Below are 27,218 nucleotides of genomic sequence, written 5' to 3' on the forward strand. Positions count from 1 at the left end.
CACAGTAGACACTTATTTTTTGTGAGATTGTTGTTGAACATGATGAACTCAGTATATCTTTGTTGTTGACTCAGATTAACCCATCACAATTTATGGAAGATACACCACTTTTGGCATCAAAGACATGCATTGTGCTTTGAGGCTCCCTGTATTAGCTATTTGTGTTCTCAGTATCTAACCCCTCCCTTTATCTCCCTGTATTTTAGATACTGCCACTAATGCCATTGCTCAAGGGAAACGCAGTCAACATCGGTTTAGCATGTCCTCATCCCAGTCTTCAAACACAAGATCACCATTCAAACTAGGTATAATTTCTAGAATGCTCTAATAAATGTCAAAGTGTCACCTTGTTAAAATTTTATATCCAATTGATGTCTAACTATATTCTTTTTTTAGTAACAGATGGATCTGTGCTTAAAAATGATATAAAACAACAATTAGCGAAGGAGCGAAGAGAAGAAAAAAGAAGACAACAAGATGGTATATTTCATACTTTTTAAAAAATTGAAATGAATGAATTTTATATTAAGTTCCATATTTCCAAAGTAGTTTTACTTACTTTTCCTGAGCTGTTTATATGATAGATCACACTTTTTATAGTGTGCATTATATTGGATTACATGCTTATACTAAATTAGATAAAGGCACATAAAAATATTTGATTAAATTGTTTTAATTTTTGAAGTAAGCTTTACTGTTAGCTTTAATTTTCTGAAAACTAAGGTGTGAATGTATCTTCAACATTTGTAGAAATAAGCAGTGGGACTTGGTAAAGTGATACTAAATATGTAAATGAAGTTGCTAGGAGTCCTTACGTGGATATGATATCTTTCAGTGGTTGCTATGCTTCTCATGTGTAACTTTGAGTCAACTGGGATCTAAAAGAGTAATCTTTCTATCTATACCTTGAGAGCATGCCTTTTCAACTGTGTATTTTTCTCCTCTGGTCCTGTAAATCCACTGACAATACTAGTGTTCAACTTTATTCAAATGGAGTATCAATTACCTTTGTTTTGGTGAGGAACCCTTTCTTCCTTGCTCTAAGCCGGAGACTATTTTACACCTGTATAGATGCTTAAGCAAGGGGAAATTTGAATAGGCAAACATCAAAATGTGGTATGTGACTAAGCCAGTGCACTGGCATGCTCAATATGGTCAGTACAGATGAGGCCTTTGAAAGAAGTTTCCTAATGGAAGAGGAAAAACCACACTCTGGTCATGTGTTGTTGTTTTTTTAATTCTTATTTTAGTGTATGCCATGTTAATTGGGTGGGGTTTCACTTCAGCTCAAATCATCAGACATATTATGGATGAAACTTTTTCTTCTTAATTGGAATTTTGTTTCAGACAGGATGAAAGTCATCAAAGTTAATTTAGTTCTCTGGAGTTAAATGAACACCCAGTGAAAATGCACCTCTGTTAACTTATATAATAAATGTTTAGTTATTAGCGCAGATTATTTTAAAGAGAATGAGATAATAATTAACTTTCTCCTCTGTATATAATATGAAAAACTTGAAATATTTTCTTGGCTCCTATACCTTGTATTTGGAATATTTCAGCTACTAAAGAAATGCAACTACTTGAAAAAGAAAGAAAGGCAAAGATCCAGTATGAAAAACAGATGGAAGAAAAACAGCGAAAGCTGCGAGAACAAAAGCAGAAAGATGAACAGCGAAGAATATCTGCAGAAGAAAAAAGAAAACAAAAATTACGGGAAGATAAGGTACATATTTTTCTAGACTGTTAATTAGATGATATATGTGTTGCCTGGATCTGGGATACTTTTTTTTTTAAGCCTTTCTCTGTCTTTTACTGGTCCACCCTGTGGAAAGGGAACAAATGCCAATTCTTCCTTTCTTCCCTTCAATATTGGAGACTCTTGTTCCTGTCCCAATCAGATTCTGGGCGTTGAAAACCACTGGCTTGAGGTAAAGAGGAGCCTTGCAGATCTAGAAGGAGAAACCGCCCCCCCTCACCTTCAGGACATGGCACGTAGGGTGCCTCGGGCCCAGGGTTTGCTCTGAGTAGCTCTCTCCTATCAAAAACTTTTCAGTGAATTCCTAATATGCATGGACCCACTATTTGGTCCTCCCTCACAGGGCCCCATCTGACCGGCTTACTTCTCCCTACTGCAACTGTCATTGCCTGGCTGCGTCCCAGCCAACTCCAAGCACTGCTGCTCCCTTACACATTTCCCTGACTTCCTCTTGTGTGTGCACACACTCTCCCTTGCCCTCTCCCTCATGTTCTTCACATTCCCTTTTTTCTCTGTTGTTTTGTGGCCTACTGTTCTCTTTTCCTTTCTCTGTTAGTGTCTTTGGCACCTCTTAGTATGAGTCACTGCCTTTGTGATGCCTTCTCCTTTTCTCTTCTGTGTCCCTCTTTACCCAGTTTCTTTTATTACTTATACATGGACATCTGGCTCCCTGTCTCATTTTGTATGATTCTGTCTGACACCAAATTTTTCTCTTGTACTTCATCGCACTACCTTATTCTGAGTAAATTGACTCTTTCTTCTGAATCTGACAAATTCTCTGACGCCATTCTCTTTCTTGCTGGCATTGCCTTTTCTTCATTCCAGTGACTCTCGGGTGTCCCTAAATAAGTCTTAGTCTGTCTTCTGGTTCTCTGTTTTAGGTGCCTCACTTTTCTTTCTTTGTTTTAGCTTGCCTCTTTTTCTCTTCTCATATGTGTACCTTCTGCCTGTTCCCTTAGTATGCAGGCTTTTATCTTTCTCTCTTTTTCTAGGTTACTCTAAGTTTTACATTTCTTTTTCTCCTTTTTCTCTTTGGTTCCATTTCTCCCCCGTGAGCATTCATCTCTGTGATGCTGTCTTTCCCTCATTCCTCCTGTACACAGTTGCTCTGGCATAAGCTTCACCCCCCCGTTTCTACCTCCCATCTGTGGATCTTCCTTATTCTAGGACTGTATTTGTGTCATTTCTTCCCCATTCATGATCCATTACCACTTTCTCTTTCTCTTTTTGAACTTTTTTCCAAGGGTTGCTTGTGCTCTTTTTTTTTTTTTTTCACAATTCAGTAGTTGATGGACTCTCGTTTAGAAGTTCTGTCACCTTGTTTTTATCTGTGAAACACGTCCTTAATTTACTTTTCTATGTTGAAGAGAAAGTGGGGGGAGAGGGAAAGAGAATATAAGCTAAGAAAAGACAGAGAACCAAAGAAAGTAAAACAGAAAACTGTGTGTGCAGAGTGGGCCAGAGTGGAGGAGAGAGGCAGTCCCAGGGACTGAGAGAAAAAAAAAATACCATCTTAGGGAAAGAGGAATCTGAGAGAATATAGAGGAGAATGCAACAAAATGACACTGCAGACAGAAAGGGAGCCAGACACATGACAAGAAAAGAGGCAGAAAGACAAGAATACAGGGCCAAAGAGAATCAACCCCAGGGAGCTCATGTGGGGGAGCACAGCAGGGACTGTGGGACTTTATAAGTAAGCTGTAGGTAGATCAAGGAAAAAACCCAAATTTCTGGTGCTGAGGAGGGGCCACAGGAGACACCATATTTTGCCCTGTGTAATGCGCATTTTTTGTGCCCGAATTTTTGAGGGAAAAATAAGTATGCACATTATCCATGGGTAGTACCTGAGGTACCTTTAATCTGTTATGCTTTGTAGTTACTTAGTACATACAATTTCTTGTACCATAACATGTTCAAAAATGCTAAAAATTCCTTTGTCATACAGAAAACCAGTATCTAAATATAAATTTTAAAAAATTGAATTAAAAAATAAATTATTTTTTTCCTGAAGTTTTGGGCCAAAAACATGGGTGCATATAATAAGCAGCAAAATGTGGTATATCTGAGTCACGGATGCAAGAAGGAACCGGAGAGCACAAGTTCATTTGGAAACAGCAGGATGGAATTTTTAGGAATCAGTAATGTTCTGTTAATACAAGATTAATCTCTGATTTTAGTGTTCATTTCTGGGTTTCTGAGTAATTTGGAACAATTTTCTATTAGAAAAAATAATTTTAAAATATTACCCTTAGATGCATGTTTTTGAAAATTTTTAGTAATTGCAATTGCTACTCTTCTCAGAGGATACAGCCAATTCTCCATCTGCCTAGTGTGTTTACCCTTTTTGCCCTCAGAGAAACGGTGGGGACATTACAAGGATGATGTTGCTAAGAAACGGTGGTTGTCAGGGAAAAATAGAAAAGCTAGCCCTGAAGTTAATTTGCTTACCTTAGTATAACCCGTGGTATGTTACAGCATAGGGATGAAAAATATCTAAGTAAAGAAAACCATCTCATTTCTGGCAGTGCAGTTGTTTTGTCACTGTGTGGCATTGACATTTGTGTACTTGTTGTCCTAAGAAGTTTACACTGAACTTGAGGTCAAGACAAGCACATCAATTATCTTTTTAAAAACTGGATTATGTAACACCAGAATTTAAGATGTTTTAAATGTGGGTACAGTGGATGACCATGGCATAGATTTCACATCATGTGTGCTAGTTGATTTTTTTCCTGCCTTGTTCTAACAGAATTTCAGGTATATTAAAAAAAATACATACTACAACCACGTGATGTGTGTTTGAGGGATTCAAGCAGAGGGCAAAATTAAAGCAGGAAAATAATAAAACATAAGTTATGATTAGTTAACACAAAATTGGTCCCCTCAGTCTTCTCTAACTGGTAGCAAGAGGCTACAAACTTGATTCTAAATTCCCAATGACATAAGCAGAGGGAAGCACAGTTCTTCAATTCAGATTCCTAAGATTAAAATCTAGTTATTCAAGAGAAGCACTGATATTGATTGATAAACTGTGACATGTCTATTTTTAACTTTTACCTGATACAAAAAAAGTTCTGCCTGATACAAAAATTTGGTGATGGTGTTGTTTTATAACCCACAGATCATAATTATACTAAGCACTAAAAGGAATGTGTGAACATTGTTGGTATTTACTTAATTTTATTTATTTCTTTTAAATAGGAAAAATTCAAAGCTGTTGTCTCTCGTACATTGGAGCGCAACAACCATATTGAACGTGTAAAAAGATCGGAAGCCTCTGTGACAGTGAACTCTGAAAGCAAAATGGGTAATTAATAAAAACAACATTTAAACTTTTAAGTTCATTTATGTGTATATTTAAATGTTGTCTGTTAGTGTAAGGTCGCATTTACAATGCAGTTTTGAGTTTTGTATCTTAACTGAAAATGCTGTCATGTACTCTTCAGCATGCACAGTATTTCACCTGTGTTGTTTGATTGCAAAAGAAACAGGTAAAAATTTAATAACTTTATTTTATCCAGGATATGCAAAACCTTACCAGTTAAATTTGTAATTAGTATAAAATAATTAATAAATAAGCTTGACACACTTTTCCAGTGCATGTTTTAAAATTTTTTTTAGTTTTTAATTTAAATTGTTGTTCAGGTACAGTTCTCTGCCTTTTCCCCCCATCTCAGCCCACCTCCCCAGCCCTCCCCACCTCCCTCCCATTTCCACCCCCCCTAGTTTTTGTCCATGTGTCCTTTATACTTGTTCCTGCAAACCCTTCCCCTTTTCCCCTGAAATTCCCTCCCCTCTCCCCTCTGGTCACTGTCAGCCTGTTCTCTATTTCAGTGTCTTTGGTTATATTTTGCTTGTTTGTTTTTAAAATAAATTAATTCTGTCTTGTTTACTATTGATATGTAATGTAAATTTTCCTACACGTGGACGAATTCTGCACAATTTCATAAAACCTAAGTTAAATTTACATAGTTTTTAAGGAATGACTGATGATGAATGTTGTGTACCTAATTAATCCATGTTAAGGCTCCATAGAACTAGATCATGAACTCATTTTTTTTTTGGCTAATGATGCTTTCTTAAAATAGAAGTACAGTAAATATTATATCTTTTCTCAGTCAATAAACCATCTGTAGCTATTGAAAAACTTGAACAGGAGACTTCTGGATCAAACAAACAAAGAACTGTGCCATCTTCCAGTCTTCAGAATTCTGTTGCCAAAAGTAAGTAGTTATTTTATGTATTCCACTGAATTTCAAATCAATGAAATGAATTCTTTATATGTATTTTAACAGTATCACTTATTCTTTAGATTGTTCCACATTCAGATTTACTATAGAAGAGCACCACATTGATTTACAGTAGACATGATCATTACCATTTTGTATTTTCATCAATATACCAATATAAATATCAATGTATGTATATATATAAATCAATATATCAATATAAATATCAGTGTAAATCATCTTTGTGATTTGTGTATTAATCACATCAGATGGGTTTGTTAGACTCAGGTAGCCCAAAGTGAAACATATTTTGACTAAAAGTCATGGCCACTTAGTGGCACAATAATTTGTCTTAAAAGTAATTCATATTCTTTCTAACTTATGAATGAAATCTTTTTTTCCTAGGGACTAGTTAAACCAGTCATTTAATTTTCAATATTTTATAAATATTACCTCATTTAAGGAAAATAATAGCATATATATAGCATGGACAGATTGATCTGCTTCACATATATTTGTTATTCACAACAACTTTGTAAAGTTGACAAGCAAGTATAATTACCTTCCTGATTTTATAGTTAAGACCCCAATCAATTTGCCTACTATGAATACATCAAAATACCTTTTGCCTCTGGTGTTTGCCCTTTTAATTTCTTATTTTAAAACTCGCTATCTGAGTGTGTGTCAGTGACCAATTCTGGCTGTAACACATAGTGCTTTCATTAATAATCAAAATGGATTAGGCAGTCCATACCCATCAATAAAAAAAAAGAACCTTTTTCTTTCTAGACATAAAAACAGAAGTGATTGTGGCAGGAAAAAGACATGCTAAACATTCCACAGCATTCCCTCAAACTTAGCCATTAAAAAGGAGAAATACCACCCTGGCTGGTGTGGCTCAGTGGATTGAGTGCCAGCCTGTGAACCAAAGGGTCACAGGTTCCATTCCCAGTCAGGGCACATGCCTGGGTCCAGGTCCCCAGTAGGGGTGCGAGAGAGGCAACCATGCATTGATGTTTCTCTCCCTCTCCCCTTCCCTTCCTGAACTCTGTCTAAAAATAAATTTAAAAATAAAAAGGAGAAATACTACTTTTTTACCTTATGAATCAAAAACAAAAGGTGTAACTGTAGTTTGAATTATGGAAGAGGGGATGGCTAGGGTGGAGGGAAAATGGAGACAACTTTACTTGAAGAACAATAAAGTTTTTAAAAAGTAAAACAAATAAATAACTGATAAAATTATAATGAAGCAGGGAATAGAGCACCCAAGATAATAAGAAAAACATGTATCAGGAAACACTCTGCACAGTTAAATGCTAATTATTTTAAATTCCATGTGAAATAAAGCATTTTTTGGAAGCCAAAAAAAGGGTTTTTTTTTTGTATTATTAGTGCCTTGACAGTTTTTGGAACAACTCAGATTGCTATAAAATTTCAATATAGCAGAAGATTCTGCATCTGATTTTAAAGTATAATTTGTTGTAGAAGTGGTTACCTTAGTGGAAAAGATTTCTATTTTGTCTAAATATTATATTTTTAATATGTTAAATGATTTTTGTTTTGTTCATACTTACATTATGTTATTTGTACTTTTAGGACACTTACAGTTTCCAGCAATTTGCTGTGGGTTCTTTTGTTTGTCAGTTTGGGTGCATCCCATTTTCTCTTGCAGTGGTCTCACAAAGTTGACCCATTTATCACCATTACCCTCAATTTGCTTTCCCAAAACACTTTTATGTACAGCCCAGATCCATTCATAAATTAATATGGGAAGATTTTCTGTAGCACCTTCTTGTCATGTAATAAAATTTATATTTCACTAACTCAGTCTTTCAGAAAAATTATATATCATATTGCAATGTCGTGTTTATATACTTTAATTTTAATGTATCTTGTTTCACAAGCATTGACTGTTACTCTCTAATGCTTTGATGTATTAGCAAAGATTTCCTCCAGAGACATTTATTACATTTTTAGTATACTGAGAAGACACTAATATGCTTTTACTAATATGTCTACTTCCCAAGTTAATGAGACATGTAAAGAGAAGGGACAGGTGATGACTTTGAAGATAATAATTACTTAAATTGCACTGAAGAAGCAATTCCAAGTAAATTTTTAAATGATTTCTTTACTAGTTTTAAATACAAGAAGGTATGTGTGGAAGATACTTTGTGAAATAACTTGCTTAAAGGTACAGTATATTGCTAACCTTGAAATGATAAATGTTGTAATTAATCATTCCATGGAAAATAAAATCAATATTGGCAATGGCTTACCTTTGTAAAAGCCCTTCAAATTGAAATGGCATCTGTCCAATACAGAGAGATGAACATTTCAAAGTCAAATGAAGTTCATAGTCTAACCTATAGTATTTTAGGTAGCCCTGTTTTAAAATCTTGGCTGATTCAAATAGTCTCCTTCTGCTCATTGCTGCCTCATAATAACTGTCTATATCATTTTGTCATTCCTTGCAGTATGATAATAAAGGATGTGTGACTGAAGAAATCAATTACACCTCCGTGGTTCATGGTGCTTAATTATATTATCAATTCAGGAATTTTCAAATGATGCTATATTATCAATAATGTACTCTAATTTGCAGAGCCTCAAAAGAGAAAATATCTTTAAACAAACATTTCTCTATTCTGAACCAGAATATTGCGAGTGAAATGGAAAAGTGTCTACACAAAAGATTATTTTCCCTGTGAATGGTTTGAGTTTCTAAAGTTGTGTATCTATTGTACCATATGCTACTGATCATTTTTATTTAAAATTACTAGTTATAACCAAAAATAATACTAGTTATAACTAGTTATAAGTAAAGTGTAAGTAACCTTAGTAGTAAGTGTCATAGATTAAGTCCACAATTGAAGGTGGTGTATTCCTAATTTGGGAATTTTGATGTTAGGTAGTATCAGATATTAACCCTTTTAATTTTTATAATTTTCTAAATATTTTTATTTCATTTTATTTTTTATTTTTTAATATATTTTATTGATTATGCTACTACAGTTGTCCCATTTCCCCCCTTCTCTCCCCTCCACCCTGTACCCCCTCTTCCACCCACCTTCCCCCCCTTTAGTTCATGTCCATATGTCATACTTATGAGTTCTTTAGCTTCTACATTTCCCGTACTATTCTTGCCCTCCCCCTATCTATTTTCAACCTACATTCTATGCTACTTATTCTCTATACCTTTTCACCCCTCTCTCCTCTTCCCACTCCCCTGCTGCTAACCCTCCATGTGCCCTCCATTTCTGTGGTTCTGTTCCTGTTCTAGTTGTTTACTTAGTTTCTTTTGGTTTTGCTTTAGGTGTGGTTAATAATTGTGAGTTTGCTGTCCTTTTACTATACATGTCTTTTCTTTATCTTCTTTTCTTAGATAAATCCCTTTAGCATTTCATAAAATAAGGGCTTGGTGATGATGAAATCCTTTAACTTGACCTTATCTGAAAAGCACTTTATCTGCCCTCCCATTCTAAATGAGAGCTTTGCTGGATAGAGCAATCTGGGATGTAGGTCCTTGTCTTTCAGGACTTGGAATATTTCTTTCCAGCCCCTTCTTGCCTATAAGGTCTCTTTTGAGAAATCAGCTGACAGTCTGATGGGAATTCCTTTGTAGGTTACTGTCCCCTTGTCTCTTGCTGCTTCTAGGATTCTCTCCTTCATTTTTACCTTGGCTAATGTAATTATGATGTGCCTTGGTGTGTTTCTTCTTGGGTCCAACTTCTTTGGGGCTCTCTGAGCTTCTTGGATTTCTTGGAAGACTGTTCCCTTTGCCAGATTGGGGAAGTTCTCCTTTATTATTTGTTCAAATACATGCTCAATTTGTTGCTTTTCCCCTTCCCATTCTGGTACCCCTATAATTCGGATGTTGGAACGTTTAAAGGTGTCCTGGATGCTCTTAAGCTTTTCCTCATTTTTTTTGAATTCTTATTTCATCATGTTTTCCTGCTTGGTTGATTCTATCTTCCCTCTGGTCCACTGTATTGTTTTGAGACTCAGATTCCTTCCTTTCACTATTGGCTCTCCTCCGTGTATCTTCCTGCATCTCTTTTATGGTAGCCTGCATCCTTTCATCTAATTTGCGCCCAAAATCAACCAATTCCATGAGCTTTCTGATCACCAGTGTTTTGAACTGTGCATGTGATAGATTGACTATTTCTTGGTCGCTCAAAAGGATGAGTTCTGGGGGACTGATCTGTTCTGTTGGAAACATGTCTTTCCCTGTCTCTCCTTTTTTTTTTCCGGTCTGGTCGCTCTTGTTACGGTGCGGGGTGGAGCCTTAGGTGTTCACCGGGGCTGGGCACCCCTGTTGCTAGATTGTGACGTTAAATGTGGGTGCTGGGGCGGGAGTGGGAGCGGGGGCGGGAGGGAACAATGGCGGTAGTTCCGTTCTCCTGGGCTCAGACTCTTCTCTGGGATCCTGGGCTGCGAGCTCTGCCCTGGTCCACAATCACTGCCTCACTGGGTCCGCCAGCCGCAGCTTGTGTACTCAGGGATCACCGCTGCCTTCTTGCGCCCCGGACGGCTGTCGCGCAGATTTCGCACCAAATTTTCCCGGACTTCCGCGCACCGCCGACCCGCGCCAGCCCCATGCCCGCCCTGCTCGTCTTCTCCTACCGGTCTGGATGTATGGGTCTACTTCAACTTCTTGGCTGTCCGACTTCCAGTCAGATAAAATCCTCTATCAGTTCTAGGTGTTATTCTATCTGTAAATTATTGTTGTTCTAATCTTGGTTGTGCGAGGAGGTACAGTGCGTCCACCTATTCCTCCATCTTGCCGGAAGTCCTCCATTTTATTTTTTCCATGCATCCTTTGTACATTTCCTTGATGACCCTTCCCCTTCTTTCTCCCATTCTCCCCCCTCCCCTCTGGTTACTGTCAGTTTGTTCTTTATTTCACTGTCTCTGGTTATATTTTGCTTGCTTGTTTGTTTTGTTCATTAGGTTCCAGTTAAGGGTGAGATCATAATGGTATTTGCCCCTCACCACCAGGCTTATTTCACATAGCATAATACTCTCCAGTTCCACCTATGCTGTTGCAAAGGGTAGGAGGAGCTCCTTCTCTCTCTCTCTCTCTCTCTCTCTCTCTCTCTCTCTCTCTCTCTCTCTCTCTCCTGTGTAGTATTCCATTGTGTAAATGTACCATAGCTTTTTGATCCACTCATTTACTGATGGGCATCTAGGTTGCTTCCAGCACTTGGCTATTGTAAATTGTGCTGCTATGAACATAGGGGTGCACAGGTTCTTTTGAATTGGTGTTTCGAGATTCTTAGGATATAATCTTAGCAGTGGAATTGCTGGGTCAAAAGGCAGTTCCATGTTTGGTTTTTTGAGGAAATTCCATACTGCTTTCCACAGTGGCTGCACCAGTCTGCATTCCCACCAGCAGTGCACTAGGGTTCCCTTTTCTCCACATCGTCTCCATCATTTGTTTGTTGATTTGTTTATGTTGGCCAATCTGACCAGTGAGAAGTGGTATCTCATTGTGGGTTTTTTTTTTCACATTCTTCATTGTTGTTCAATATTTCATTATAGATAACTTAAACTAGTTTTAAGATTGGGGATGTAGAATCTCTATATAATACTTGAAATTTCAATGCTTATAGGTAAGTACAGAGAGGATAGAAAACATTTTAAGAAAGGAGTGGCTCATTACCCAAATAATATATTTAAATAGTTTGTAAAAAATAATATTCCTTTGCTTTTGATCTCCAGAAAAAAAAAAACAGGATGTTTACCTCTGAATAGAAGATATAGCAAATTACATTCACTTACAGAAGCTGAACATGTAGAAGGAAAATCAAGTGGTTAGTTATTTTTACATAGGAACCTTAATAGTGATTTAAAAGAGATATATGTATGTAAACATTCAGTTGCTTGAAAAGTCATTCCTAAAGTTAGAAGCCAAAATATCCCTTCTTTAACTAAAAATGTACTTTGGTGCCATACTTGTTTGGCCAAGGCCAGAAGAGCTTATCTTTAAATGGAATACGTAATTCTGCCATCATCTGAGCAAAGGGGTCTTGCGTATCTTTAAATGAAATACATCATCTGCCATCGTCTGCTGCCATCTGAGCTTCAATGAAGCTGGCAAACTACATGGCAGATATTGAAAGAGAGTTTTCTACTGGAGGACTTGATTCCATTAAAACATTTCAGCAATGTTCATTTAGAAGTTCTAAATTACTGGCTACATTTTGAACCTCGAAGCTTTGTTCTGTTGCTTTATAGCATTACCCCACATTCATCCTTTGTGCATGTTTTTCTTGCTGATTATTACATGTAAAATTTCACAATCATTACTTCTTGAAGTAGTTTCTTTCTAACACCTTTCCCTGTAACTTTTCCCTGTCAAACATTATCATTGATTTTTGTTTCATACCAATCCATTCACTTACTGGAGACTCTTCACTTCATTGATTCGGGTCAAAATCATTGTCACAGGGATCTTAAAGAGCATAAACATTTATTGGAGCAATATATTTACAACAAGATTCATTTTAGCAAAGAATTCTGTCGGTCCCTTGGAGCTTTTGGCAATGGTCTGACCAGTATTATTGTTAGCAAAATTTTTTGTCATTTACAACTTTTTTGTCCATATGTGAGTTGCTCTGTAGAGACTTTACCTGTTGAGTATGGTTATGTTAAGTATATTACCTAGATTCCTTCATTGGTGCTGTTGTGGTATCCTGGGGCCTTTGTCCCTTTATTTAGGTACTCTCTTTCTTAACAGTGCAGTCTGGTCAGGTGGTAGTGTTCACTATTATGAATGTATTGTTCTTACTGCCTGTACTTTTTGGTGAGGAAAGTTGTTGGCAGCACTTCATGTTGTGTTTTTTTGGGGGGGCTTGTGCTTACCATTTATTTGTGAGGTGTCAAATTGAATCCTTTTTGTTTGTTCTCATTATTTAGTTTAGCAACTATACACTGATCTTTAGGAGAATGCTTTAATCATGTGCCTGATCACCCCAACAACAGCATCAATAGTGAGGAGCAAAAGTGCTGCTTCATTATCAGTCCCTGGAAAAGATACGCCAGGTCACAGGCATAGGGTAGAAAGCTGGAAAGTGTTAGTGTTTGCAGTTAAAAAATAGGTTGTATCACTTAATTTGTTGCAGTAAAGCATGAAAATAATTTTAATCAGTGGCTTCCAAATGAGTGATTTTATCCAACATTTTATGTTGCATATTTATTTTATGACTTCTATCATGTTAGAGTAGTTATTTGGGCAATAGTTAATTTACAGGATGAGATAGGTCATTTTGGTGTTGGTTGTTAAATTGCAAAGCTCTATGGGTTGTTTGACCTGTGCTTAAGTGTGTCACTGTGCTGTAAAAAGTACTGGATTTTAAAACTATAGTAAAACTTAATATCAAGGAAGGAAGATTCCTGCTCTACCCTTTTTGTTGTTGTTGTTAAAATGTGGGAGAATAATGTTGAGCTGCTCTTTAGCTTTTTTTATTGTTGTTCAAGGGCAGTTGTCTCCATTTTCCCCCCACTGCTCGCCCCCCACCCCACCCATTCCCAGCCCCCACCCTTGACCCTATGCTCTTTGGCTTTGTCCAGGTGTCCTTTATACATGTTCCTTACAACCCCTCCCCCTTTTCCCCATTATCATCCCTCCCACCTCCCCTCTGGTTACTGTCAGTTCTTAATTTCGATGTCTCTGGTTCTATTTTGCATGCTTGTTTGCTTTGTTGATTAGATTCCAGTTATAAGTGAGATCATATGGTATTTGTCTTACTAAGAACATAAAGATTGTTAGTAAAATAAAACACCATCTTCAGTGTTATGTGGATTTTGTCATTTCTAGGTTACATATAGTGGGTAGTTAGATGTCCTCAGTAATGGAGAGGTCTAACACACTGATCCCACCATTTGCTTTCCTCTTCTCCACTTTTTATATTTCCAGAATATAACCCATCCCTTTTACTAATCAATATTCATTTGATTATTAAAATCAATCAAAATGTTCTCACTTTCTGATGGTGCATCTACTTTTGGTTTGAATTCCTGGCTTTGTTTTTTCTTTTTATTTATATATATATATATGTGTGTGTGTGTGTGTGTGTGTGTGTGTGTGTGTATTTATTTATTTATTTATTTATTTATTTATTTATGGAGGGGAAGGAGGGAGAAAGAGGAGAGAAACATCACTGTGTGGTTGCCTCTCCCACACCCCCTACTGGAAACCTGGCCCACAACCCAGGCATGTGCCCTGAGACTCAAACCAGTGACCCTTTGGTTCATAGGCCATCGCTGAATCCAGTGAGCAACACCAGCCGAGGGTGAATTCCTAGCTTTGTTTATGCCTAGTTATTTGTATATCAAATTATTATTTGCCAGTCTCCCTTCAATTGGATACTTCTAATTACATTCATTTTAGTTTAATATATTACTCCCATTGAAAAATATATATAATGGGAGTGATATACTTATGTATATATTTTATTTTATATACAAAACAAAATGTATACACTACTCCCATCTCAACATTTTGTCTTAAATTTTATAGCTAATAGAAATTTATACTTATTATAATACAATAAAATATATTATATATTTTGTAACAAACTGTCTGTGCTAAATAATGTGACTTTTTAAGCACATGTAGATACATAAATAAAATGGTTTCTCTACCAAAAGTGAGAGACTAAAAAAGAACATTTAATTTAATCAAATTTTCTATTCATAAGTCTTTATCTGTTCTATTTTTATTATTTGATAAGATCATATAAAATTTTCCACCCATATTTCAAGATAATGTGACACATTTACCATATCTTTTGTAAAATTATTCTTTTTCTAAAGATTTTTATGTATGTATTTGTGTATGTATTTATTTTTAGAGAGAGGGGAAGGGAGGGAGAGAAACATCAAATGTGTGGATACCTCTCATGTGCCCCCGACCCGGGGACCTGGCCCCCAATATAGGCATGTGCCATGATTGGGAATCGAACTGGCCATCCTTTGGTTCCCAGGCTGGCACTCAGTCCAGTGGTACACACCAGCCAAGGCGAATTTACCATGTTACAAGAAAGCTACCACCAATTACCTTTTAATAAATGTTTAACTACATATTTTTCTTAGTGTTATTTTTGCAAAATAGGATCATAACCTGCTTTTGTTTAAACTTAATATATATTACTTTTATGTCCAAAAATTGTATACTATTAATGACTGCCTTACTATAGTCCAAATTTTTTGTTGAATAATTGCATTACATTTTCTATTATTTCAGTATTATAAAAATGCTCCAAGTAACCTTATAAATACATTTTTATCTATCTTGTTTTTTTCCTAAGTATAAACCTAGAAGTAAATTTGCTGCAACAAATATAGTATATACTTTTTAAAATGCTTTTTGATATATTATTCCCAAAAATGATCCCCAGGGAGCTTATGCAAATTCACATTCCCACCAGCAGTTTATGAAGTTGCCTGGTTCCCAAAATTGGTACCAAGTATTATCATTTTTGTTCATTATTAGGCAAAAAAATATTTAGATCATTAAAGCTGGAAGAGACCTTGGAGATCCAGCCCATTCTGATTAACATCTTATTTCAATTTTTAAAAATTAAATTTACTGGGATGAGATTGTTTAATAAGTTTCTAATGTACAATTCTGTAATATATAAGCTGTACAAAGCATTGTGTGCTTATAATCCACAGTTTAATCTCCCTCCATCACCATTTATTTGACTCCCTTTACCCTCCTCAACTTTCCCTCACCCATGTTCCCTCCTGGTAACCACCATACTTTTGTCTCTGCAATGAGATGTTTTGTTTACTTATTCGTTCATTTATTGCTTCCTGTTTTATATCTCACGAGTGAAATCACATGGTTCTTATCCTTTTCCCATCATATTTATTTTGCTTTGCATGATACTTTCAAGATTCATCCATGTTATTGCAAATGTACCATTTTTAGTATGGTTATCAAAATGTTCTTCTTTACATTCTACTCTGTAACGATCATGTATAGAGTGCCATACATAATCACCTGTAACAGTAACTTCTCTGGCCCTGGTGAAGTAGTACTTTTTAAAAAGTATAGAATATCTTGCAATTTTCTATGAAAATCATTCTGAGCTATAGTGTGACTAAAATAGAAATGGCTATTGCAAACATCAATTTGGAGAAGCAGCTTATCTTCATGTGTAATGGATTATTGCTTTCACAGTGATTCTGTTGGTGGTGGTGCTTAAAAGTGTACCAATTTTGCCATGCTTCCATGCTGTGTATGTGATTCATTTCACTAAGCACTTCAGTGATGTGTGTAATCCTTGTCATTTCCTTCTCAACATAGCCTCTCTTTCTCCTCTCTTCCTATTCTGGAGAATAGGTGCATTTCTGTGTTGTGAAATTTCTAACTGAAATTTTATTCTTTCTCCTCACCCATAGGTGTTCACAACCCTGTAATGCAGTATACAAACATGCCCTTACTTATCCCTAACAGGGATGAATTAAAGAATACCATAGAGCTTTTTTGCAAGTCAACAGTGGCAATATCTCCCCAGGAAAAAAAAGGAACACCCTTCAAGGTGAGCCTTGAAGCACCCCTTGAGGGGAGTGCAGAAGTGGCCCCCAAGGCTGAGGCGAATGTGGAAGCAGCCCCAAAGGGGAGTACAGAAGTGGCCCCTGAGTCTGAGGCGAGTGTGGAAGCAGCCCTCAAGGGGAGTGCAGAAGTGGCCCCCGAGGCTGAGGTGAGTGTGGAAGCAGCCCCAAAGGGGAGTGCAGAAGTGGCCCCCGAGGCTGAGGAGAGTGTGGAAGCAGCCCCCAAGGGGAGTGCAGAAGTGGCCCCCAAGGCTGAGGAGAGTGTGGAAGCAGCCCCCAAGGGGAGTGCAGAAGTGGCCCCCGAGGCTGAGGAGAGTGTGGAAGCAGCCCTGAAGGGGAGTTCGGAAGTGGCCCCCGAGGCTGAGGCGAGTGTGGAAGCAGCCCTCAAGGGGAGTGCAGAAGTGGCCCCCGAGGCTGAGGCGAATGTGGAAGCAGCCCTCAAGGGGAGTGCAGAAGTGGCCCCTGAGGCTGAGGCGAGTGTGGAAGCAGCCCTCAAGGGGAGTGCAGAAGTGGCCCCCGAGGCTGAGGCGAATGTGGAAGCAGCCCCCAAGGGGAGTCCAGAAGTGGCCCCCGAGGCTGAGGCGAGTGTGGAAGCAACCCTCAAGGTGAGTATGGAAGCATTCCCAGAAGTCAGTGTGGAAACACTGTCTGACAGCGTTGAAATATCACCTGTGGGGAGCGAGGATGTGTCTCTTGTGAGCGTCGATCCATCCCCTGAAGTAAGCATGGATTCGTCCTCTGAGGTGAGCTTCGACTCACCTCCAGAGGTGAGCATGGAAACCTCAGCTGAGGAAACCATGGAATTGTTCCACAAGGCTAACATGAAAATGATTCGTGAGGAAAGCTTAGAAACAATCCCGGAGGAGAACATGGAGGAACCTGCTACAGCAAATGTGAAAGTACCCCCTGAGTCATGCCCTGCAGTGAGCGTGGAAACATCTTCCAAGGTGAAAGTTAGAGACACTCCACAGGTTTGTCAAGTGCTACTTATTGACTAATCTTCTATTAAAATCTGTTTGTAAGATGATGTGATAGGTCAAGTTTCCCAATATAAACAACTTATGATTTATAGCATTCAGCAATAAAAATAATAAAATAGGATAACTCACTTTGATGATCTAAATTTCTGATATTCCTTGTACCCATAACCCCCAAAGGTGAAATACTAATTTTTAGTAGAAAGGAGAAGATGTAAGAGTTTATATGAACTGTGCTTTTAAACTCTGAAGAAAAAAAAATTTGAGAAATATTGCAAACATTTAAATTAGGATTTAGAAATAGAATTAGGCTTTCAAGTAAAAGATTTCTTTTAAATTAACTGTTTCTATTGTCTGCTTGAATTGTGTAATATAAATTCTTAGTCTGAAAGAACATATCTCTGTAACTAGTTCTCATAATTAGGAGTTTTAAGGAACTATAATTGTGTATTATTCAGAATATTTTTCTCTTAGAGAGAAAAGCCAGCTGTAGTAAGTTATTGCTAGTAATTTCTTATCTGATTGTATTGATCTCTGCAGAAATCAAACCCCAACAAGAAGCGCCCATTGACACAGGTACCAATTTCTAGATGGCCATCTGCAAGTGGATGGTGTTCATCCTATCCCTTCAGTGCTAAGTAAGTAGCTTATTTGCAGTGTTTCTGATATGTATTTTTCCAGGGTAAATTTTATGTCAGTGTTTCAGAATTGAAATAATATAGTATATATAGTAATGTAAATATAAAAAAACCTCTAATAGACAAAGGGTTTGTCTATTATAAAATATCATGATCTTTTTTTTTTAAGATTTTATTTATTTATTTTTAGGGAGGGAAGGGAGGGGGGAGAGAGAGAGAGAGAGAGAGAGAGAGAGAGAGAGAGAGAGAGAGAGAGAGAGAGAGAAACATCAGTGTGCGGTTGCTGGGGGTTATGGCCTGCAACCCAGGAATGTACCCTGGCTGGGAATCGAACCTGGGACACTTTGGTTCCCAGCCCGCGCTCAGTCCACTGAGCTACGCCAGCCAGGGCTTAAATATCGTGATCTTATAACACACTTTATGAAATAGTAAATGAGAATTAATTGGCACATGTGAATTACAAAATCATATCAGATTTTTCCCATTAACTATAACTTTTTCTCAGTAGGCAAATCCAAAAGAGTCATCCACCATCCTTTTTTCTGGTCATGGCAGAACAGCCAGTACAACCTTCTCCTTCCTGTAAAGCACTTCCTGTTCAGTATGACCTATGTGCACAAAATGTATTAGATACCATCAAGAGGAAAAAAGAATCAGTTTCTAAAACCACTACCAGCTCTGAGACTCTGAGCCAAGAGCACGTGACCGATGAAGGTAAGTTCCTTCACTGAGTTTATATTTTGGCAACATAGCAAATGTTAAGATATGGGAATGGTCAACTTTATTTTCTAATCCAGGTAACTCGAGGAGCAAGCTTTCTTTTAGATAGAGGATTTAACCAATCACTGGCACACTGCTTACTTCTCCTTGTCAGACTTTGTTTACCCTTATTCCCTTATTGTTTTTGGGAAATCCGTTTTTGGAACTGATGTTTCAAGTACGGGTTAAGTGAACATATTGCCTAGGTGATCCTTGCAGTCCCTTCCAGCTCTGAGAGTGCGTGGTTCTAGGAATGGCTGAACAAGTTTCCATCAGGACCTGTAGGTCAGTGGCCATACGTAAGCCGTAACGTGTCTGGGCAGTATGTGGGTTCCTGAAAGTACCATATTGATATTTTGCTTGTCACATGTGTTGTTAATATTTAGAGATATTACTTAATTAAAATTATTTTTTAGAGAGGGGGAAGGGAAGGAGAAAGAGAGGGAGAGAAACATCGATCAGTTGCTTCTCGAACGCCCCCAACTAGGGGACCTGACTCACAACCCAGGCATGTACCCTGGCTGGGAATTGAACTGGTCACCTTTTGGTTCTCAAGCTGGTGCTTAATCCACTGAGCCACACTAGCCAGGGCTTTTGCTTAATTTTAAATATACATTGAGGAATGTTGCTTTTTGAAGGAATTTCACAGTGAATTTTTCTAACAGGAACAATCTTACTATAAATTCATTCTAGAACAACTCTCATGTTCATACATGCTTTATTTAAAATAAATTAATCATATGGATTAAATATTATCATACATTCATGCTATCACCTTATGTTACTGATATGATACTCTTTGTTTCTTTGGCTATCTATAGTTACCTACTTTATGAGCAATCAAATATTGTAATACACTATTATTAATGGTGAGCTAAACAGTAATTATTTAGTAAAAATGATGAAAAAATTTTAAAATGTATGCTGGATGTGTTTTCATTTAATCAAGTATTTAAGATTTGCACACTTCATTTAGACTGAATATAAGTTTGATTTTGTCTATATTCAGTATGAGTCTTTTTTCCCATAGGGTCCATTTAGTAAGGTATCAGAAGAGCTAAATCAAAGTAGGAGGGAAGAGTATATCATTTCATTTTAGAACAAGTAGTTATTAAAAAGAAAAGATACTACTTGTTGGGGAGTTGGGGTTTTGAACATAATGTGTTACATAGTCACAGATCACTTTTTATAAATTTTAGACCATATATGCATACTGTTTTTTTGGTTTTGGTTGTCTTACCCCTCTTTATTGGACTGAGAGGTAGTAAGTTCCCTGAACTAACTGTTCCACATGTGAATTTAAACTAGAGTCTGCACGTAAAGGCTCACAAGGGATTATGAGTGCTGAGGAGGAAACAAACATTTTGGCAGCAAAACAACACCTTGCTCATGAACAAAGAGAAAAAGAAGAAAAACTACAAAAAGAAATGGAGCAAAGGTCAGCACAGTGTCATCCTTTCTATGCTATCAATCTTGGGTGGGTCTAAAGTTTGAAAGGCAAAACTTACCCTCAAAATAGATGTATTACGAATTCTCAGACAGTGATTGACTTTTTCTTCAGCGTGAATCAGAAATGAGTGTGGGAAGCATGTCAAGCAAAAAGAGGACACGGGTGTGTAGATGAATGGTATAGGCCCCTTTTGCCTTCATGCATTGTTTCCCTTGAAGGTGTGCCGTGAAGACACATACAGAAACCAAAACTCCTGTCAGGATCCCAGATCTCACTGATGGCCCCAGAGTGATGGCACTCAGTGATTACACAAGACTGTTTCTGTTGGCATTCACTAGTGTCAGCTCCTGTCTTTTTCAAGAGTCTTTTGTAACTTTACAATTTGTAAACCTAGAATGTATACTTTTTTGTGTTTTCATAACAGTGCTCTCCGGTGACCTATGGGACACCTGAATCTCATCAGTCAGTCATTGGTGGAAGGATTTCCTTTGGGCAGCAGATGTCTCATACAGTTGTGTGCATTCTGACTCAATTAGAGGCTTTCTTGATCATCCATCTTTTTTTAAAGACATTTATTTATTTATTTTTAGAGAGGGGAAGGGAGGGAGAAAGAGAGGGAGAGGAACATAAGTGTTGGTTGCCTCTCACATGGCCCCCACTGGGGACCTGGCCTGAAGCCCAAGCATGTGCCTTGACTGAGAATCGAACCAGCGACCCTTTGGTTTGCAGCCCATGCTCAATCCACTGAGCTACACCAGCCAGGGCTCTTGATCCTCCATCTTGAGGCCCATTCTAGTTGGGACCCTGGAATATAAACCTCTGTCCTCTGACTGACTTTTTGTTTTTAAGATTTTATTTATTCATTCATTTATTTATTTATTTACTTTTACACAGGGGAAGGGAGGGGGAGAGAAACATCAGTGTGTGGTTGCCTCTTGCATGCCTCCTACTGGGGACTTAACCCACAACCCAGGCATGTGCCCTGACTGGAAATTGAACCGGTGACCCTTTGGTTCACAGGCCGGCACTCAGTCCACTGAGCCACACCAGCCAGGGCCTGAGTTTGTTTTTAAATATTAAGTGTTTTGTAAGTATAGTCACATGCCTTCCATATACTTTATAAGGCTTTGGGAAAAAGGAGAAGGAAATATTGTGAAGAGCAAAAAACTATAATTTGAAGACAATTATTCATTGCCTTATGTAAACGGACCTGATTTTGCATTTTAAAAGTGGCAAATACTGATCTTTGTGGACTGGGCTTTCTATCTCTGGGCACTACCAGACCCTCCTCTAAATAACCCCTATCACACCCCCATGTAATACCAGGTGTTAGCATGTGTAAATATAGAGTCCCATGTGTCTGAAACAGTTAAGGAGGAGTGATATTCTGTCTTTCCTCTGTCTCTCTTGTGTTTTAAGATACAAAGTAGCCCACCACTCGATGAAATCTTCTACTCCCAAGGGCTAGTGTCCCCCATTTAAAAAGGGTGAAATTGTGAAAATCATGTGGAGTAAAAACACAGAAAATGTAGTGAATCTGGTATAGATATAAATTGTACTTACTGCAAGCTGTGTATGGTAGAGACTAAAACAAATACCAAGAGTTATTTAAATATTCTGTGTCATTAGGAAAGAGATAGACGTGACAAAGAAAGAAGTTGAAGGCCAAGAAGTGTTCTCAAAATTTGACAATGGGCAACGGCAAAAGAAAATAACAAAGAAGAAAAGATGTCAGGACCAACAAAACCAGAAAATGCTATTACAGGTTTGCTGGCTCTGCACTTTATCAGGGGATGAGAACTAGGTTATAAAATTCAGTTGAAACCCAAAGCAAAAATGTAAATCTCCAAGAAGGAAGATGAGCAGATGCTGCCTTTTGTGGCTGCATTTTTACATTTCAGTCTAGGGAGCTAATAACCCCATATCGCTGTAAGTCACTCCCAGCCACTCTTGGCAAAATCCTAGAGTGTTTACCAAGGGAAACAAAAGCAGAAAGCAAATTACAGATTAGAAGAAGTTCTTTAGCTTGTCCACATAAACAATATTGCAACTTGGTTTCAGGGAATCCAAACCACTCACACAGATTAAACATCCTAAATGTAGAATTTTCCCAACCCTGCATTCTGTGGTGACACTCAAAATTGCACCCCATATCTACCCAACAGATAAACATAGAAATTATAAATACCTCTAAAAGTTTAAAGTCATCAATTCACCAATAAGAATGTCTAACCCATGTAAATTCAAATCACCAGGTAAATAATTCCCCAAACTAAGCTCAGTTTGAATAGCCTAATTTACATTCCACTTTTAGTGTATCACTTATCAAAATCAGTCATGTTACATAAATGATTGTATACATTTGCATTCCTGGAGAAGGTACCTTTAAGAATCTTCTTGGTGCTTATGAGAAGTGTAAGACTCGAGTCCTATTGCTGTGTTAATGGATAGCTATGCAATCATTTCCATTCTTTGAAACTGTTAATGATAACCCTGAGTTTCTGGAGGGGACTATCACATACCTTCTAAATGCTCAAGATATTAGTTAGCCTAGTTTTGTACATTTTAGCTAATGCTTTGAAAACTGATAATCCATATATGTTATCAGCACTCTTAATCAAAAGGTTATGTTCTTGTTATGCTGTATAACAACTTATTGTTTAAATTTTAAAAGTAGTGACTGATGTCATTCAGATATATTGAGATGAAACATTTTTATACAAATTTCCTAGAAAGGGGACAGCCAAATAAAAGCTCAGGAGGAGGCCAACGAATGCCAGAAGGAACAGGAAAAAAATGTATTATGGAATTTACCAGAAAGATCAGAAAGAAAAAAGGTAATTGCTCTTTCTGTCTTTGTTTTGGGGATTTGATTCTTTGTTTAAAACAATGTTTTACACATGATATCAAAACATGTTTTTGAAAATCACAAGTCAGTGATATGCCAGGCCCTGGTTGTTTTTACCATGCTACTGTCTTCTTCCTTATCCAAGGACCTGACCTCTCCTACCTAGCAGGGTCTTGTTTTAGTGACCATACCTCTCCCTCATGGACCATGGTGGCCATTAGAGTGATGCCTCAATGTAGCAAACCTCTAGGAACAAAGCTGCTTTGACCATTACTCAGATCATGGTAGGGGTTGATGGAAATTTGGTTTTCTTCTAATTTGGGCTAGAAATTGTAGCGACTGAGTGGGAAGAAGCAGAAAGTGCAGGTCTTTCTGAGAGGCCAAGGTACAGGCGATTTTTATGGTAGGACCTCACTCACATGTGTAACTCGTGTGCCTCATCTGGGAGCAAGGAAGGGAATTGGCCCTAGCTGAGGTGCTGCATGGCCTCTGTCAGATTCGTCACCCTGAGGAGGCCAGAGAGCTGCAGTTCTCACTTAATAAGGGAAGAATTGTACACTGGGAAAAGAAATTCTTATCCCTCATATGCGTGTGCTTTTTCTAGTAACAAAAGCTCTGACAATTTTGCACCAGGGTACACTCTTTTCATTAACATCAGCCTCAGATATGGTCTATTCGGACTAAAATTATGTTTAAAAATTCTAATTGTTTTGTAATAATGTGTGTTTACTCTAAGTAATAAGTTTCAGAGTCTGAAAAATTAAGAGTGAGGAATCATTTGGATTTCTGTGTTGCTGTAACAAGTACAGTTATCACCACTCCAGGTATTTCCTAGATGACTGAGACCTGGACTGGAAGAAGGAACCCAACTGTTGTCCAAGGTCTTGTGTCCATTAAGTCTGTGGCTTTGGAGCAGCTACTGATACTATCTACTTCTGGAAAATGGACATAATCACCTTCTTTGGGACCACTGTTTTGTATTTAATGTTTTCATGTTTGAAATTGTGTTTTTCTTTAGAGATTTGAGGAAATTATGAAGCGGACCAGAAAGACAAATTTGAATACCTCGAAGGTAATCTCCGTGCTCCTCCCAGCAGTGTACAATATTTCCTGTTGCTTCCCATTCTTCTTCATTTTGCCAATCTGGTGGTAATAAAACAGAGTATTTTGTTGCATTTCCCTGATTATTAAAAAGGTTGAACAAGTTTTTCAGGTCTTTAGTTAGCTTTCCTGTTTTTTGTTTTCTTGTGTGAAATGCTTATTTAGGTATTTGGCCCAGAACTGTGGGGCTGATTTGTCTTTTTCTTACTAATTTGGAGTTCTGTAAATGTTCCAGATTCTGCTTCTCTCTTGGTTATATGTGTTGCCGATAGCTTCTCCCACCTTACGGCCTTGTCTTTTCTTAATGCTGTCTTCATTTTCACATTGTTGAATTTATCGATATTTTTTGATGACTAATGGATTTGGCTACCTTTTCATATGCTTACTGGCCATTTGGATATTTCGTTTTGTGAAGTGCTTTTTTAAGTCCTTGGCCTATGTTTTTGTTGGGTTGCCTGCCTTTTTGATTGATCTGCAGGAGTTTTTACCTGCTTTGGTTATGAGCCCTTTGGATATATGTATTGCAGATATCAGCCCCCATGCTGTAGTTTGTCCAACACTGACATAATGTCTTGTGGTGGACAGAAGTTCTTTTGACTAAACTCAAACTCAGCAGATTCTACCTATATGGTTACTGCTTTGGGGAATTTGTCTCATAAATACTTGCCTAAGTGTCCTTATCTTTTGATGGATCACAGGCATTCGAGGCCTTTTTTCTCCAGATTCTATGTCCTTTACTTTCTGTGCTACAAAACTCATGCTATGCCTGTTTACCATTACCCGGTTGTGGTCATTCATATCATGACAATTTAGAATAGAAATAACCATTTCTGAGAAGTTCTGGGAGACACCATCTCAAAGATCATTTAACCCATTGGCCTGAGAAGTTTACCTCAAGCAGTAGCCAAGAACTTGTGCAGTTATTCACCAACTGTCCCCACCTTGCCTTAGTTCGAACTCTGAGTGGGGAGAGAGTACATGCCAACCCAAAGCTCTTGTCCCTTGGCTCCCACTCAGGAAAGTCTTTCATTCTTGAGTGTCTTTCCCTACCTGAAAGACACCACTAGAGCCATCTGTCCTATGTCCTATAGATTCTTGGGCCCAAAGAGTAGATTTTTAAAAATCTTTTAATTGAAATCGGTCTTCTTTGAAAGAACCAAGTTAGGATGATCGAATATTTATTTAACCTTGATTTTCTTTTTTCATCATAGGTTTCACCAACAGCCGGCACTGACATATATGAGGAACATGAGGCAGATGATGAGGATGAGTCTGAGAGTGATGATGCGGATTATTTTGATCTACCAGGTTTGCTTGCCTTTTGAGTTTTCTTAGTCAGTATATAAGAGCTAGACTGCCTAGGTTCATCCAGGGACTCCTCTGCTTCTGACCTGTGTGGCTGTGGGCAAATTAATCTCTGTGTGTGCCCAGTTTTCCTGTGTGAAAAGGGGGAAGCAAGCTATTGTCCTCCGAGTGTGGCCAAGAGATTTCAGTGAGATAATCTCTGTAATGCTAAGAGAATAGTGTCTGATATATAGCGAACTCCCAGTAAATATTAGTTGCTGCTTCTGCAGCTATTGTTATTTTACAGACTGTGCTGAAAGACTGTAGATAGCAGCTCCTTCTCAGCTGAGTGTGAATACTAACATTTCATAGCCCAGGGCCTTCTGAGGTATCCATGATTGGCCACAGGGGGAATGCTCCTTTCTACATCATTGAGAAAAATTAAAATAATGTCATGATTATGAGTGCCCTGGAAAATGTGTCATTGATTTCCTTATGAGGTAGGAGCCACTTTATGGCATCAGTAATTGGTATCTGAGAAAACACTCTTTGTCTATCCTTTATCCCACACACAAATCAGGTCCTCTACTAGGTACAAGGAGAAAGATGAAGACAGGGCCCTCATCCTTCAGGAACCATAGCCAGCAGGGAGGCAAGACACATAAGCAAACAGGGATACTGCCACAAAGTGGTTGCATTAAAAGAAGTTTGGCTACAATGCAATGAGAACATAACAGTAGGAACAGGGTAGGTGTAGAGTCTGTCTTAAGGCACTGGAAAGGGTACGAGGCAGCACTGGAGGTGAGACTGAAATAGGAGGCGGGATTTGGCTGGGTGGGCGATCAGGAGGAGGGATAAGGAGGATGGTACAGTCTCGTCCTCTCGCCTGGCATTCTTTCCTGCCAAGGGAGAGGGGGCAAGTTTCTTAAAGGTGGCCGCTTTGTGCTCTGAGATCAGGGTGGACGGGTGTTCTGGGCTGCCAGGCCTGCCTCTCCAGAGTCACTGCCCGTGACTCTTCCTGCCATCAGAAAGACGTCCTTTTCACAGCCTTCATTCTTGTCTTTGTTGTAGAAACTTCCGTTTTCATCTTACTCCTTTTTTTATAGCCAGTACCAGTGGTGTGAGTCCATTTAGAAAAATGAAGGCAAGCTTTAGAAATGTGAAGCGCATACCCAGGCTGCTGTTTTTAGATGTCAATTCCGACAAAGTTTATTCAGTGAAAAAAACATCTTTAAAAAGTGACGTGAAAAACTTAAGACAAAAGGTGAAAGACCCTTTGGCTCAGGCCAAGGGTATCAGGTGAGTTACTCGGTGAGCTTATCAGAGTAAACTTTGGTGGCGTTATGATTGACATTCTTAGAACGACACATGAGATTATTGACTGAGCTCTTAGTTTGTGTCAAGCACTTGTCTTACAGAAACAAACTGATAACCCACAACAGTCTCGTTAGGTAAGGATTAGCATCCCCTTCTTTATAGATAAGGAGAATGAGGCATGGAGAGATTGTGTGGCTTATTTATGCAATATTCCACTATTCCAGAGAAGAGCCCAAATTCACACCCAGATACATCTGACTCCAAACTGTGCTTTTGTTCACACAGGTTAA

General features: G+C 38.1%; 1 protein-coding gene across 1 annotated transcript in view; it reads left to right on the plus strand.

The window, feature by feature from the left end:
• The first annotated feature begins 444 nt into the window (after positions 1-444).
• MAP7D3 (MAP7 domain containing 3) overlaps positions 445-27,218 on the plus strand; it is a 28,505-nt gene continuing 1,731 nt past the window's right edge. Inside the window, exons 1-13 of the mRNA XM_045839423.1 lie at positions 445-480; positions 1,563-1,726; positions 4,961-5,066; positions 5,878-5,982; positions 16,402-17,525; positions 18,072-18,169; positions 18,675-18,883; positions 20,237-20,366; positions 22,008-22,143; positions 23,111-23,215; positions 24,245-24,298; positions 25,539-25,635; positions 26,718-26,910. Coding sequence (XP_045695379.1) covers positions 1,574-1,726; positions 4,961-5,066; positions 5,878-5,982; positions 16,402-17,525; positions 18,072-18,169; positions 18,675-18,883; positions 20,237-20,366; positions 22,008-22,143; positions 23,111-23,215; positions 24,245-24,298; positions 25,539-25,635; positions 26,718-26,910 — 2,510 coding nt within the window. The 5' untranslated portion in view covers positions 445-480; positions 1,563-1,573. The remainder of the gene's footprint in view (positions 481-1,562; positions 1,727-4,960; positions 5,067-5,877; positions 5,983-16,401; positions 17,526-18,071; positions 18,170-18,674; positions 18,884-20,236; positions 20,367-22,007; positions 22,144-23,110; positions 23,216-24,244; positions 24,299-25,538; positions 25,636-26,717; positions 26,911-27,218) is intronic.

This window comes from Phyllostomus hastatus, unplaced genomic scaffold (assembly GCF_019186645.2).
Source record: "Phyllostomus hastatus isolate PE091 unplaced genomic scaffold, TTU_PhHast_1.1 phas_contig_30, whole genome shotgun sequence".
Taxonomy (NCBI): domain Eukaryota; kingdom Metazoa; phylum Chordata; class Mammalia; order Chiroptera; family Phyllostomidae; genus Phyllostomus; species Phyllostomus hastatus.